This window comes from Brachycentrus maculatus, unplaced genomic scaffold, assembly GCF_059751285.1.
Source record: "Brachycentrus maculatus isolate JH-2025_06_01 unplaced genomic scaffold, ASM5975128v1 h1tg000042l, whole genome shotgun sequence".
In the NCBI taxonomy this organism is placed as follows: domain Eukaryota; kingdom Metazoa; phylum Arthropoda; class Insecta; order Trichoptera; family Brachycentridae; genus Brachycentrus; species Brachycentrus maculatus.
Window position 1 is genome coordinate 1,082,360 of NW_028280796.1, and position 15,569 is coordinate 1,097,928.

The 15,569-nt window shown below is 31.2% G+C and overlaps 2 protein-coding genes across 2 annotated transcripts in view; one reads left to right on the forward strand and one right to left on the reverse strand.

The window, feature by feature from the left end:
* LOC148312377 (membrane-bound acylglycerophosphatidylinositol O-acyltransferase frj-like) lies at window positions 1-11,680 on the forward strand. Its single transcript, XM_088277369.1, has 8 exons — window positions 1-1,417; window positions 3,455-3,755; window positions 4,598-4,878; window positions 5,860-6,014; window positions 6,985-7,196; window positions 7,385-7,570; window positions 7,668-7,803; window positions 7,885-11,680. The coding sequence occupies exons 2-8, from the start codon at window positions 3,520-3,522 to the stop codon at window positions 8,095-8,097; spliced, it is 1,419 nt and encodes a 472-aa protein (XP_088133495.1). The 5' UTR covers window positions 1-1,417; window positions 3,455-3,519; the 3' UTR covers window positions 8,098-11,680.
* Window positions 8,387-15,569, reverse strand: part of LOC148312378 (uncharacterized) — a 26,801-nt gene continuing 19,618 nt past the window's right edge. The window contains exons 4-5 of the mRNA XM_088277370.1: window positions 13,439-14,096; window positions 8,387-11,679 (exon numbers count right to left, since the gene is read on the reverse strand). Coding sequence (XP_088133496.1) covers window positions 11,631-11,679; window positions 13,439-14,096 — 707 coding nt within the window. The 3' untranslated portion in view covers window positions 8,387-11,630. The remainder of the gene's footprint in view (window positions 11,680-13,438; window positions 14,097-15,569) is intronic.

The following is a 15,569-nucleotide window of genomic DNA, read 5'->3' on the forward strand; positions in this document are numbered from 1 at the left end:
ATTGATTGATTCAGCAGTACTTTTTCCGTTAGTTTTAATATTATAAAATTTTACTTGATAGTGGTAAATATCACTACTTCTTAAATCTGTTGTGACATGTGTTTCGATGCATTCAGCATTATTAACACCACATATCGCTCACTCCTTTCAAGAACGTCATAAATCAAAATTTGTCAATTTTCAGTTGTGCATGCTTTCGAAATGCCCAGAAAATGTACTATATCCCAGCAAAAGAGGCATATTTTTAACTTTATATTTACGCGCTACAGGGCAGAAAGTGTTGTTTTTGCATTTTGAAGAAAAGGTATTGTTTAATTATTTTTTTAAATATACTAAATATTCTTTAAATGGAGAAAAAACCTTCAGGTTTTACCTAAAAAGATCTGTTGCACGGTAAAAAGTTCAATAAGTGGCTTGATATTTATTTTTAATATATTGTATTTAATTTTTTTAAACTTTAAAAATGTTCTAAAAAATCAAGTTTTTTGATTTATGACGTTCTTGAAAGGAGTGTGCGATATGTGCACACGTATATTAAGTGAACGCGGGACGTTAAATGATGAAGGCATAACTCTAAAATTTATATTACGGTTTACAAACAGTGTTTGATATATTTTAAAAAAAGTTTAAAAACAGAAATATATTGTAGTATACTTATATGTTTTTATTATTTTCAAATATACTTCAATTTCATACTACATATTTCTGTGAGACTAAGTGGCTCATTATTAGAAATAGCTATCAAACTGTGGTAGAGTGGGTCGAATCCAGAAACTGACTCAAGGAGTCCACTACACTAACCACGGGACCACAACCCGACACCCATGATTACACATAATGATGCAGAATGCATCGAAACACGTCATAATAGATTTTTTTTAAATTAAATAAAAAATAGATTAAAAAACTCTATCAAATAATGTCAGGGACAGTTCACAATATCAAAAAATATGCATATTATAAGTAAATTTATATAGGTACATAATATCAAACGGGTTCAGATATAGGGCGTAACCCTCAATATTTGAATGATTGCTTTATTTGATTTAGGTTCTATTAAATAACTATTAAATATATGGCTGGATTAAAAAAAAACCAACATCATAACTGCCATGTCTTGCCTAGAGACAGTTTTTTTTAATACTTTCTGTTGAGGCTAAATTAAAAATAATGTTATTTTACACCGGTCAAGGAAAAAATGGGTTCATAATATCATTTGCAGTTAATTTTAATTCACACTTGGACTTAACACTGAGTGTAATGTGTGTCGTTGTCATACTTGTTAAGAGTTAAGTGATTTTACTTTTATAATCATCCATTTTTGTAAACTTTATAATAATTCATAGTATCTTCTTGCAAACCCTAGTGTAAGTCGCAAAGGGAGTACCTCTATAAGGATTGTACGTCTTCTTACAAGGTAAAGAATATTTTTGTATTATTATGTACTTTGTAAAAAACATTTGACCTCAATAGACTTGTCTTGTACACATTAGGAGTTAGACGTGGGAGTTTTAATTATGAAATAAAATAAAATATTTTATTTATAAAAGAGTTCTTTAAATAAGTCTTCACTTAATTCGGTTTTAATTGTTAATCACATAAATAAGTTATCAGGTATTTCTAGTTCCTGATACACATATGGTAGTCGTACAGGAGAAAGTGACCAACTAACAAAACGTAAAATGTTCAGGAGGGTCATTTAAATCATTTTTGCTTGGCAAGAAAATAAACATCAATGCAGTTAGTCATTTTTAACAAGTCAATACATTATACTTCCATGTTTAAAATCCTTTGGGATTTTTTTAGGGCAGGGCTGCTTAAGCTAGTAAGGTAGTCAATGATCACGTTTTTGTATAAAATGCACTTGGTCGCTTTCTCCTATATGACTGATATTTAACAATTTGACACCAAAAATATAAACATAAAAGAAATATGTACCAGGAGAAAGTAATGAGATTCTGATCGGGTAGCCGAATAATTATCAGTTACCCATTAGCCACGTCTCTATTAGAAGTGTATAAGTACAAGAGCCAGTATGCAACCCAGAGTACCTTAGCCGTTACATATACATACATTCTTATGTTTCCACCTACTATTCCATTTATATTCTGAAGACATGTTCCTATATTATATGTCATTATAAGAAAAAAATAGAGGGGACATAAAAGATACTGTAGGAGAGAAAAATGAGAATAGCCGCAATGGCTAGGGCATTTGGGGTTGCACACCTGTACTCGTACCAGCTTGTATAAGCTAGACATTGCTTATATGTATAAAGTTGCCGGTTCCATAGTGTCGTGGTCAGTGCGTTTGGCTACCGTACTGCAAGACTCGGCTCGATTTTCAACGTGGTCAGAATAATTACGAGTGATTTTTCACATAAAATTTATTTAATATTACCCTGGACTGGTACCTGAAGCGCAAATTGGATCACCTTGCCTTCACGTAATTAACAATCTAGATAACACTGCATCGATGAGATGCAGTGCCCTGTGCTCCATTCTGTGCAGATAACGGTCAGGAGAAAAGAAATAATATGTACATACAAAGAATACTTATAAATATAACAGCCAGCTACTTATATTATGTAAACTTTATAAAATAAAACTTGAAATTTGTTTTTAACAATTTTTTTAACTTTATTGATACTTATATTACTTTTCGGATTTATACTCGGTGAAAACCAAATGCCGCCTATACAATGCCTGCATTGCTCCTGTTCTCTTATACGGCTGTGAAACATGGCACCTTACAAGGGCCCAGAGCAGCCGTGTACTAAGCTTTGAGAAAAGGTGTTTGCGGAGAATCTTAGGCGTGCGGTGGTTTGACTTTGTGAGGAATGAAGAGGGGTAGGACGCAGCAAATCTTGGTCACAACTGTCGTCAAGAAAAGGCGATTCAGTTGGCTTGGCCATGTACTCCGCATGCCTCCTGAGAGCCTTAATCAAGCTTGCCTCTTTTACAAGGCATCAGGTTCGCGCCGCCCAGGACGACCACTGCTGACAATTCGTCGGCAGTTCTCGTCAGAACTTCGGGACGCGGATCTGACTTGGGAGGATGCAAGGGAGCTGGCAGCCGACAGAAAAGCCTGGAGACAGTTTGTGGACTCCATATGCTCCACCTAGGGAGCGGATATGGTTATTTGATTAATTATTGATACTTTCTCCAACTGGTTTTGACAAGAACCTTGTCATTATCAGGGTTAAACATGTACATGTACATGTTTAACCCCAATGATGACAAGGTTCTAGTCGAAACCGGTTGGAGAAAAGTACCAATATAATAGTGGTGAAAAACAATGTTCTTGTTTTATTTTTAACAATTTTTAAAATGTGTCACAAAGCGTCTGCGAAAAACATTAAAGATAAACTTATATTATGAATTTGTGTTATAAAAATACTGATTTTCTATTTTCTATTAAGTATAATAAAAGGGTTTTTAATCTTACTTTACAGACACAATACAGCTATAAAACTAGAAGTGAATTGTGCTCATATTGGTGTGTAGCGAAATAGAGATAATGGAAGACATACCCAACAGTCATGCTTCCTCACAACATGTAACCTTTTTGGTGAGCGTGCTAATGACAGCTAGATTTGGTTTTCTTCTGAGGCACATAGCCCGACCCTCCATCAGGAAGTGGAGTTGCTCCATCTTCGGATTACTAATGATCTGTTTTTTCACACAAACTCGAGCAATGTGTTTAATAATATCACAAATGCTGTTCATTCTGTTGATTCGACTCTCCGGACCAAAGTAAGTAAAAATAATATAGTGTATTTACATACAAATTACTATTAAAACTCATCATATCCTATTTATTGTAACTGCAGACAGTTGGTAGAATTCCATATTGAATTGTTGGGTAATATATCCAAAATAAAACAAGGTTTTTGTTGGATTGAATTCTAAATTTATTTATGTATATCTTAATACGTGAAGCGTTTCGTCTTCTTAGGACATTATCAATGCAGTGTTTGATAATGTCCTAGAAGACGAAACCCGTTACGTATTAAGATATACATAAATAAATGTAGAATTCAATCCAACGAAAATCTTGTTTTATTTTGGATATATTACCCAACAAAATCCAACGAAAACCTTGTTTTATTTTGGATATATTACCCAACAACTCATCATATCCATTGAAAATAAGTTTTGTTAGTGAATAACTTGATCTTGATGATTCATTCATATAAATTGATTTAACCGGATCCCAATTTGCATTCATCTTCTTCATGGGGATGACCATGAATGGTTTGTTGTTAATCCAGGCCCCAGGTTTGATTCCCATAAGTCAAAATAAGAATTAATAATTATTTATTAAATATTACCCTGGACTCGTACCTGAAGCTCAGGAGTGATCACTTTGTTTTTATGTAAGTAATGATCAAGATAACACTGTGTCATACGATGCGGTATTCTATGCACCATTGGGTGCGGGTGAGGGTTATAATAAGATTAAGAAAAATAAAAGAAAAATGGTTAACATTTCAATGGATTTTCTGAGTATATAATAAGAAATAATTGAATATTTTTGCAATATTTAAAATTTTAAGCATTTTAACAGTTTATAAGTTTTTTATCTTTTATTTTAGACACTGTCATAAAGTTGCATTTGTCGCGTCGTTTGGTTTTTTGACATGTTACCGACTGTATTACCATTCCGCGGGAATTGTTATACCATACGTTGTAAACTCGGTCCAGTTGTTGCAAACAATGATATTGGTGGGAATTAGCTTTGAAATCAATTCAAGTTATAAGAAGAGCGTATCTGATGATGGACAAGTGGAAGATTTAGGCAATGAAGATGACTTGTTGAAATTAGGATATTGGGACATATTTCACTATAACTTCTCATACAGTGCAGTTCTTACAGGTAAATAGAAAGTAAATTAATGAATTTTAATCTCTATTTAAAATAACTATAAAAGTAAAGATGAAACAACTAAATGAGTCAAACACAATATAGGACTAGTTAATTTTTAAAAAAATGTAGTGATTATTTAACATTTTTAATATGTTTTTAGTATGTAACATCCCTCTAGTAGTTCCTTTAGCATTCAAAATATGTCAGTAACCGAGTGATTATTCAAATAAAGCAGTCATACATTTACAGTAAAAGCTTAAAAATTTAAAATTGTAGAGAGAAAAAAAACACTCATTTTACATGTAAAAAAGAAATTTTTATTTGTAAACAATATTTTGTTAATATAATAATGTTAATTATAAACAAAAGCAGTGGCTGAAATCGAAAAGCCGCCTCCATAGTGTAGTGGTTCCTGCATTTAGCTACCATGCCAGAGGCCCCAGGTGTATTCCCGTTGGGATTACAATAAATATGAGTGTTGTCATTCTAATATTTGTTTCATATTAGTCCAGACTGGTAATCGAAGCATTAGACTGATCTCCTTGCCTTAATATATTTAACAATCAACTAAACTTTGCATCAATTGAAGCAGTAGTTAGGTTAGGTTAGGTTAACAATCAACTTAACTTTGCATCAATATGAAGCAGTACCCTATGCATGCGGGTGAGGGTTAGGAGAGTAAGAAAAAGAAATGTAAAAAAATTACGGAATAATTTCTTTCTGCTCTTTTTTGTTTATCAAAATATTTTTTGAATTGTAGCGAAATAAAAATTAATGAACCTTTACTGTTTTCATAGCATAATCTAATAATCGATCAACAATGGTCGATATTCGGTCAGTTACCAATTATCTTCGGTTACTGTTAAAAACTCAAGGTTGCCTATAATTTAATTGAAAGGTTATGATTACTTTTACTCATACACTTGGTATATTAGATACTACACATTATGAATGTAATTATGTATTAAATAAATCAATATTTCTTTTAAGGTCCATACGTGAGGTATCAGGTATACAGTGATTTCATCAATTTGCCATTTTCAAGAGCAGTAAAGAGAGCCAAAATCACTTACAAATATGCATTTATCTCAGTTCCATGTTATTTCATTAGTTTTTTAATCATGAATGACATTTGGCCACTGGAGGTAAGATTATATCATATTATGTATTCATATTAGCAAAATAATATTTTTGGGGAAGTTTGTACAAACTTGAATGTGTCAGAATGGAAGAAGCATATTTGCAAAAAAAGTGCATGGCAACATGCGAATATCAAACTCTGCGGTAAGAGTTTATACACAGACCAATAAAGAGTGTAAGTTTTGCAGTAGTGATGAAATGATGTCAAATAATTGATTGTTTTTGCTCCATCAAAATTCAGTTTAATCCTATATATAATTTCCATTTTTTATTTACTAAATGCAATAAGAGTACCAATTATATTCTCAATATTATTCATATTTAAAGCATTTACTTTGTGGTTAGTAATTTTTACTAATTTTTTTACAAAAATGTTAATAATATTAGTATATAACCACTCACCGAGATTTTTATGTCTACTGGTTTCGAGACATACCCGTCTCTTTGTCAGAACACTCACTACCACAGCATGCATACGACACTACCTTTCATCACCATAGCACCATTTACACACACTCAAAACTACACAAAATGTCTAACACATGCGATTTTTGGTTAACCCGAAGACCAACGTGGCCTATAGGTTTCAGCACAGACATGCGAGCCGAGGTTAAAACATGCACTAGAATTAAACATATTAATGAATCAACTTATATACTCATAGGATGAAAGGAGGGGGCTGGTTTCGAATTGGATACTGAGTACCAATTGTACCAATTGTCACAAAAACTTAAATCAATTCTGATACCAAAAAAAGTGATGCAGTGGAAACTTTGAATAACAAATTCAACAGAACGCTCCCAAATATCTCTATTTCTTAGGTTATCATGATCTCCAACTGTAATTTTTTTTATGTAATTGATTTTGTATCAACTGTCGACACAACAATATAATTACTCAATGCTTTCAGCATCACAAAATAATATATGTTTGTTATAAATATACTCAAAAAGTTCTTGATTACAATGGTTTTAGTACTGTTTCACGGATGAATTCGCAGATCGGAATATATTATACAAGAATTTGTATGGAATCATTCAATGGACCAGGTTCCGGCTGTTTATGTATGGTGGATTTAGTATGGTAGCTGCTTTTGGAGTTACAGCGGGACTCGGAGCATATCCGATTCAATATAAAAGCACTACATCATACGGCCCAACAGTGAAGGACAAGAATATGAGAAATATGTAAGAAGTAAATTTTAATTTAACAATTTAGAAGGTAACAACTAAGACAAATAACTTTTTATTATTTTTTTGTCAAATAAATTGGGTACATAAGTAATTGTTTCTTTAGTTTAAAAATTATTTTATTAAATATTTATATATTCCTTTGTGTATAAAACATGATTTTTGAAATGATACACATGTTGCAGAACTTACAATGAAGCCAAAAAAATGGACTATGACTACAAAACCATAAATATCATTGATATATTTGAATTTGAGACACAACCTTCTGTGTTGTCATCCATGAGATATTGGAACAAAGCTAATCAGTACTGGTTAGGTGTTTATATTTACAAAAATATCTCTAAAGAAAGATTCAGTCAAGGAACCAGGTATTACTATAAAACCCTTGTAAATTATATTAGTTACTTTATTAAAAATGCAATTTACTTTTTTTATAAAGGTGATTCGTTATCACATTTTTTCTAGAGTTCTTATAACTTTTCTGGTGAGTGCATTATGGCACGGGATATGTCCAGCTTTATTAATGAGTGTCATTTTCAACATTTATTTAATGATGGCCGAAAAATATTATTTAAGACTACAAAAGTTTATTCCGCATCAGGTAAAAAAAAAACATTCAGAAATATTTAATAAAATTATCAGCACTTAGAAATTTTTAACTTATTTTTTTTTTAATTTTCAGTATTCTTCTTGGTACAAAGTATTCTTATGGCTCACGAGAACATATTTCTTCTCTAACGGAATGATTGGTTTCATGATATTGGATTCCTACAAAACAGTGAATTTTTTTGCAGCTTTGAACTATAGTCCAATATTACTTCTGTTTGCCTATTATCTTGTTGGCTTTGGGGTATTATGGTTTATGAAAAGAAACAAAGCAAATAATAAAAAATAGAAAAAGAAATTTTGATGGCATGTTATTCATTGAGTGTTACCTTTAGTAAATCCCTTCAACGTCAACATTTTCTCAAAACAGCAGATTTAAATAAAAATGTATTATGAATAATACTTAAATAAAAAAAAACTACTATATGTTTTACCATAGTAAGTGCATTTTGCTACTCTATAATAAAATCGCCCCACAGATTACTTTTAGCAAAACAGTATTTGAAAAACTAGAGCTCAAATAAAAGTGATAGGTTAAAAATATGTCTGGTAAAAAGTAATAAAACAACAATAATCAATAAAAACACTTTTATTTTATGTACCTAAGTAAGAAATTCATATATAAATATCTATTAAGGATAATTCAAGACTCATAGAGAGCTAAAGATTTAAATTTCAAGTAACAAAGATGGTAACAAAAAAAGGTGAATAATGTTTATCAATAACCATTAGTTACAGCACTTCTTCATCAAAAAAGTATCCCCATTTAAAATGTGTTATATTTATACCTGTATATATTTTTCTCTGTAAGGTCACTTGAAATATAAACAATTTACAGAACCTATTACTGTTTATAAACTTCTTATCATAGAATAGCAAAGTCAGACATAATTGACATTAAAAATTGTCAAAGAGGTCTGATACTATTGACATCTGTGGTCAAAATCTAAAACTACTTGATAATAATGGTGATATATTTCTTACTACATATCGCTCACTCCTTTCAAGAACGTCATAAATCAAAATACTTGATTTTCAGGAGAACGTTTTGAATGTTTAAAAATATTATACAATGTATTAAAAATAAATATCAAGCCAGTTATTGAACTTTTTACTGTGCAACAGATCTTTTTAGGTAAAACCTGAAGTTTTTTTCTCCATTTGAAGAATATTTAGTATATTTATTAAATAATTAAACAAAACCCTTTCTTCAAAATGCAAACACAACACTTTCTTCCCTGTAGCGGGTAAATATTAAGTTTAAAATATGCCTCTTTTGCTGGGATATAGTACATTTTCTGGGCATTCCGAAAACATGCACAACTGAAAATTGACGATTTTTGATTTATGACGTTCTTGAAAGGAGTGAGCGATATGTATACTGATGGAAACAATACTTCAATACAGTTGAACACCCCATAAATTATTTGACAAACTTATCTGTAGAATATTTCATGTTGAAAATAAAATAACGTAGTGTAATTTTTGTAAACTTTTACATTGTTAAAATAAGTTTCTTTTTTATAAAAAATGCTAAACCCTTTATAAGGTATTCTCAAGATAAGTTTGTCAAAGCGGAATGTTTATGCGTTTTGTCCGTTTTATCTGGACTCTGTGTAGGAGAGAGTAAAAACATGATAATTTGAGATTAACAAAAGGAATTTATTAATTCAAAAAAGAACTTTCTTCATATTCCTACTTTAATATGGGACACAATGAATATATTTTTCAATTAATAAATTAATCAAACATTTATACCTCCTTTTGTCCGGTGATGCTAGATGGGTAAGATACGTAAAAAGACTATTTGCGCTTGTATGAATATTTCAAATTGTATTATTATAAGGTATTCTTCTTTCTTTTGTCAGAACTCAATGATTGCATAGTTATGGTTCTACATAATGTGTCATTTAATCCTTGCTAAAAAGAAAGCTTTAAACAGTATTTGAATAACTGTATTTTTTTCTGAAGGTTAGATTACTTAGTGTAAATGATTTGCCCAGAACCTACGATGCTGGTTCAATATGAGAATCTTCTCTTTGCTTGATGGCTTCTTTCGTCTCAGAAATATTAGATTTCAACTCACTATTTTATTATGGGTAGATCTGCATTTTTGCCATATAACCATTATTATGAAAATTTAAAAATAACATTCAATACAAAGTAGTAAAAAATAATATTAAAAAAAGAAACCTTTTAAAAAACATTTTTAATTTAGGAGGAATATTTATTTGGTGTTATCTTCAGTTTAATCCTCCGATAGGAACAAAGTATCTATTAGACACATTTTTTTGATGTTGCTTATTTATTGGTTATTCCTACAGTATTAAATTAAAGTCTAAGCAATGTTATTTATAAATATGGAATTGAGTATTGAGTAGACGTCCACCACTTCAGCGTAAATATCTGTGAAATATACCAAAGTAATTTGTGAAATATATGTATATATGTTTGAAATTTGTTTTTAATTTTATTATTTGGTTATAGGCAGGTGATGAGTCTGCAAATTGGTGGTTTAAATTGACTTTATAAACCTTTTACAATGGGCCACCATTTAGGATTTTTTAAGTTTCTATAAAGTTTTTAACAATGAATAGGTAATGTCAGTATGTATTAGATTTATTGCGCTTGATTATCATCATTATACTCATCAGAGGGTTAAATAGGAAAATAATATATATATATATATTTTTAAAATATATACAATTACTAACAAAAAGTATATTTATTGAAAGTATATAAAGGAGAGGTAGATATTTTGAAATGTACATGACCTTATTTTATAAAATAAATACACAGAAAAAAAACATAAAAAGCTAAATATATTTACGTACATACTTAGTTTGTAGAACCTTAAGTGATTTTTAAGGGACGGCTTTTAACATCTAATAGCACACAAAGCAGGATATATTTTTAAGGCACATGCCAATTTTTAAGGCTTAGTTTAATGGAAGAATAAATATAATACATTTGTATAAGTTGTCTTTTCATTATTTCGTTTCTAATCTCAAAGCAAATGCTGGCTAATGTTCTCAGAGTAAGATATGGCAATTTTATACATATTCCATCATGAACCTGGAACTAAGCTGTCATTGACTGTATTACAAAGAAACATATCCTAAAATCATTGAAGTGAAGGAGACCTTCATTGAGAAGAAGAAATTATATTGAGAAATTCAATTAATGAAAAAAAACTAGTAAAATATCTAAATAGGTGATATATGTTTTGAAGGTCAAGTTGTTATAAGTTCACTTCAAATAAAGTTCATAGAAATTCTACAATTATTGTTGACTTCGCCCAAATTCGTTTCTTTGGAGAAGCAATTGGTGACAGTTTAGATCATGAAATATATAATGGAATATACAAACTGAACGTCGGAAATTGTGAGCAAGTATCTATTGGGCATGCTGCCAAGAATATCAGGAACAGAGTAAATGAACACTAAAGCACATACAAACTCAATTTTACCCTGAGTTAAAATTTAGAATAATCAAATTCCGAGAACATTAGACAAATACAGTCGAACCTAGTTATAAGAGACCTGGACATAAGGGAAACCTCTTTAAAACAGAGTTGGTCATTCAAGTCCCGTCATTTTACTACTATGTAAAAGAAAGCATGGATATAAAAAAAGAACAAAATGTCTTAGTCCATCTGATCTGTCTTATAACCAGGTTTGACTGTTCGAAGTTATATCCTGACTTCCTTGGTGTATTTTCAATCAATCAATTATCAGAATAATGAAGTTGCACGGATGAAAAACATTATAAATATATATTTTAGATGACTACCATAATATAATAAAAATATAACTTTTTCCTTCAATTTCTCACATAAAACCTCGTAATTACGAAGAGAACAACAGCAACACTGAAAAGAAAAAGAAAAAGGTTAAACATTTTTTTTACATGATTTTCCAACCACCATATTGGATACTTACTATTGAAAATAAGCAGTTTTTGCCATTCCCTGGTTAGGACAAGATATCCATGTCACCATTATTACAATATTTGAAATGGCTATGTTAAAAGGGTCAATAATTCACTGTATGTACGAAGAAGAATTGCAATTTGAAGAATATTATAATTTGTATGTCTTTTCTATCAATTCGTCTTATTTTACAAAAAAATTCGGATCAAAGTGATATAATTTTTTTTGTGATATGGTACTTTCAAAAATAATACTTACCTCCAAATCCTGGGTTAAATAAAATAAAACATTTGAAGAAGAAATTTATTTCATAATAAAACAAAGATAGATAATTAATATTAGTTGTTAAAAGGATACATCTATAAGATACAGAAATAAGTTAAAAAGCAAAAAAAATCATGCAGTAAAAATTAATTGTGATTTTAAAATTTGTAATGCGTATATATGTAAAATATTTAAATCTACTTGATTAAGGTATATTTATCAAATCTTACAAATTAATTTTAACCGGATCCACGCGGCTCGCATAACCGTTTGTGTTTTTACAAGACATGCCCCATACGCGGCTGACATAAGCGTTTGTGTTTTCACTTTGCTCCAAGTTTCGAACCTCAGTTCAACTTGGAGGGATTTTTTCATGGTGTGGAACTTTGGATAAAATAATACGTCAATCCTCGGCCTTATGACATCTGTTGAAATATCTGACTAATAATTTGTAACATCACAAGGATAAATAAAACAACAGATCCCTGATTTTTCTTGCGGTCGGTAATTAGTCCGCGCCATAATCATGCCCTATATCTGTCTCACTCTCGACGCTACGCATCGCCAGTGGGTAAGAGTGACACACGATGCGTGCTTTGATTTGTTTATGTTACGATCTAATTTGTTTATATTACGATATATTTCAAGAATAATGTGACACACGTGTATTATAGAGTACCAAAAAGGCACAATGAATCCCATTGAACGTTTTTGTTTAGGAAAATAAATCGTTTCTTAACTAAATACATGATAAAAGTAATCATTTAAAAAACGGCGAAATACCGCCGCGCACGGGCGTCTCTTAGGAACAAAGTTAACGCGTTTAAAAGGTTAATGGAATGTATTCTCCTGTCTTTTTCATTGGGTGGCGTTTTTTTTTCGTTTTGATTTTCTGAATCAGCTTTCGAAAGAAGTTATTTTTAAAAAAAAGTTATTTTTACAGATCAATGTACCCAGCAGAGCGTGACAATAGTTTTGCACTCATTACTTCAAAAAATAACATTGCACATTCATTATTTATCTTTTATAACTTAATTATAATGTAATAAGGTTTATATTGATTTTATAACAAAGTTATTTTTTATGTCATAAAATGAAAAATCACAATGTTTGTATTTCAAACATTAAATTTAGTTTTACATTTATTTATGGTAAAGTGATATATTTGGTATAAATTATACAAAAGATTTAAATTAAACCTTTCAGTAAAATACTACATACTATAAATTCAATTTGGCTAAGTATAGGAACAATACTACAGGATGAATAAAAATATAAATAAAAATTAATACAAAAATAAAAGTACACAGCATGCATTGTTTAATATAAAAGCCAAACCACCAAAGCTGGTGTATTAAAGTTATTATTTTAACAATCCGGTGAAGCTTCTACATTACAAGTGCCGCCAACACCAAAATTACAATGTTGAATTTACCCAAAATGCCATCCGAACATCGGTGGACCTCTCGTGGTTGGAGCAACATTCCTCCCGGCGCTGCTCTGCCCGTAGTTCTTGGCGAAATACCCATTCTGTTGGGTCGGTTGACCTGCCTGGGCATTTGAGGGTTGGTTGTACGACGGGTAATATTGTCCCCTGTTTTGTTGTCCATTGCTCGGGTAAGCTGGGTAGTTAGGATAAGGGTTTGAAGGATTCCCGTAAGGGTTTGAAGGGTTTCCGTAGGGATTGGGATTTGAATTCCTGTTGTTCTCAATCAGTCCTGGTCTCATGAAGGACGGATTCAGAGCTGGTAGGCCTTTGGTGAAGTTGCTGAGCAAGTTTGTGAGGATTGATGTTAATGGATTGCCACTGTTGGTTCCGCTGCTGCCGGTATTGCTGCCGAAGCCATTGCTGCCGAACCCGAAGGCAGAGAAGGGGTTAGGGAAGCTTCCGCTGCTTGATCCTCCATTGTTGTTGTTGTTGTTTCCGTAGGAACTGCCTCCTCCGTGAGTGTTTCCGTAAGATGAGCCCCTCGGGGGTGCAGGCGGAGGGTAGTTGGGAATATCATCATCGAATCTAGGAGGCTGTGGTTGAGGTTTAAGATCAGCAATCGGTTTCGGGGTAGTCGGCTTAGCGACGGGCACATTGTGCGTTTCTGAAACATATAAACAGGCAATAATCAGTATAATTATTTCACAAATACATATAATTTAATAAACAATTATTAAATTATTTAGTTATCGAATTGAAAATAAGCTACATTTCATCATAATTGATTGATAAATTTAACAGATATATTACCAAAACCATCACACACACATATATATACTTATTTATAAAATATTTTGATTGGTCATTTTTAAGATCTCTTTGTTACTGTTGACTTAATAAATGGACATGTTCTATTTGACCTTTTGCCCGTACCTCGTATGGACACAAAAAATGGGGTTTTGTTTAAACATTCTCTTAGTTTAAACATTCAATAAAAATATTATAAACCATAAAAAAAAATTGAAAATATTTTTGTTTGATGCCTCGCAATAATGCATTATTACATTATCAGAAATAAAATCCTGTCCTTTTTCCAAATAAATTCTTCATTAAAACTTATCAGTCAAAGGGTTTATTTTTGATTCATAAACATTTTTCTGTAGTACTTTTACTTTAATTAATAGAAGTTTACTGTTAAACTGGATGTACACTAGCTTTATTAGGGAACCGCAAAAAACACCATTTGGATAGGTTAACAAACAAAAAAACAAAAAAAAAACATTTCCTGGCTGTATTTTTTAAATAATAATATAATAATAAAACCCTTATCCGCACCCCAATGGTGCATAGGGCACTGCGTCATATAAACGCAGTGTTATCTTGATCGTTTACACATGAAGGAAAGGTGATCAGCCCTCCGCTTCAGGTACCAGTCCAGGGTAATATTGAAAAATATGACAGTGAAAAAATCACTAATATTTATTTTACCCCCCTTGGGAATCGAACCCGGGACCTCCAGAACGGTAGCCGAGCGTGCTGACCATTACACTACGGAGGCGGACTGTATTTTTTTAAATGTATAATATTTAAAAAAATATAATGAGAAAAAAACTAGTAAATTCAAATGAATATCTTAGCCGTTATGATTTTTCCCAGTCATAATAATATTACGTAAGAAACATCAGGTAGTTATAATATTTTTAGACAGTTTTATATGATACTATTTCCATATGAACTGTGATTTTTGTGTTAAAGACGACCGCATAATTTATTGGCAGTGACTCAACTCAGTCACTGCCAGTCAGTAATATATTTATGGACCAACATCTTTTATTGAGGTAGATGAAAATTTCTTTAAAAAGTTTTGTCCACATTTTGTGAGTATTATTTTGCCGAGTTCAAAATAATGCTATTTCCATAGTAAGTATAGACATCTCATCTATGAAAACAGGTGTGATAATTCAATTCAATTCAATTTCAATTCAATTCAATTTCAATTCAATTCATTAATAATTAACATACACATTACAAACTAAAATTTGAACCGTTTACAATAACACAAAATTGAAAATAAGCAAGAATACTCTTGTTAAAGATGTACAAGAATCCCGCTTTGGAATACCCCTTCAGACACATG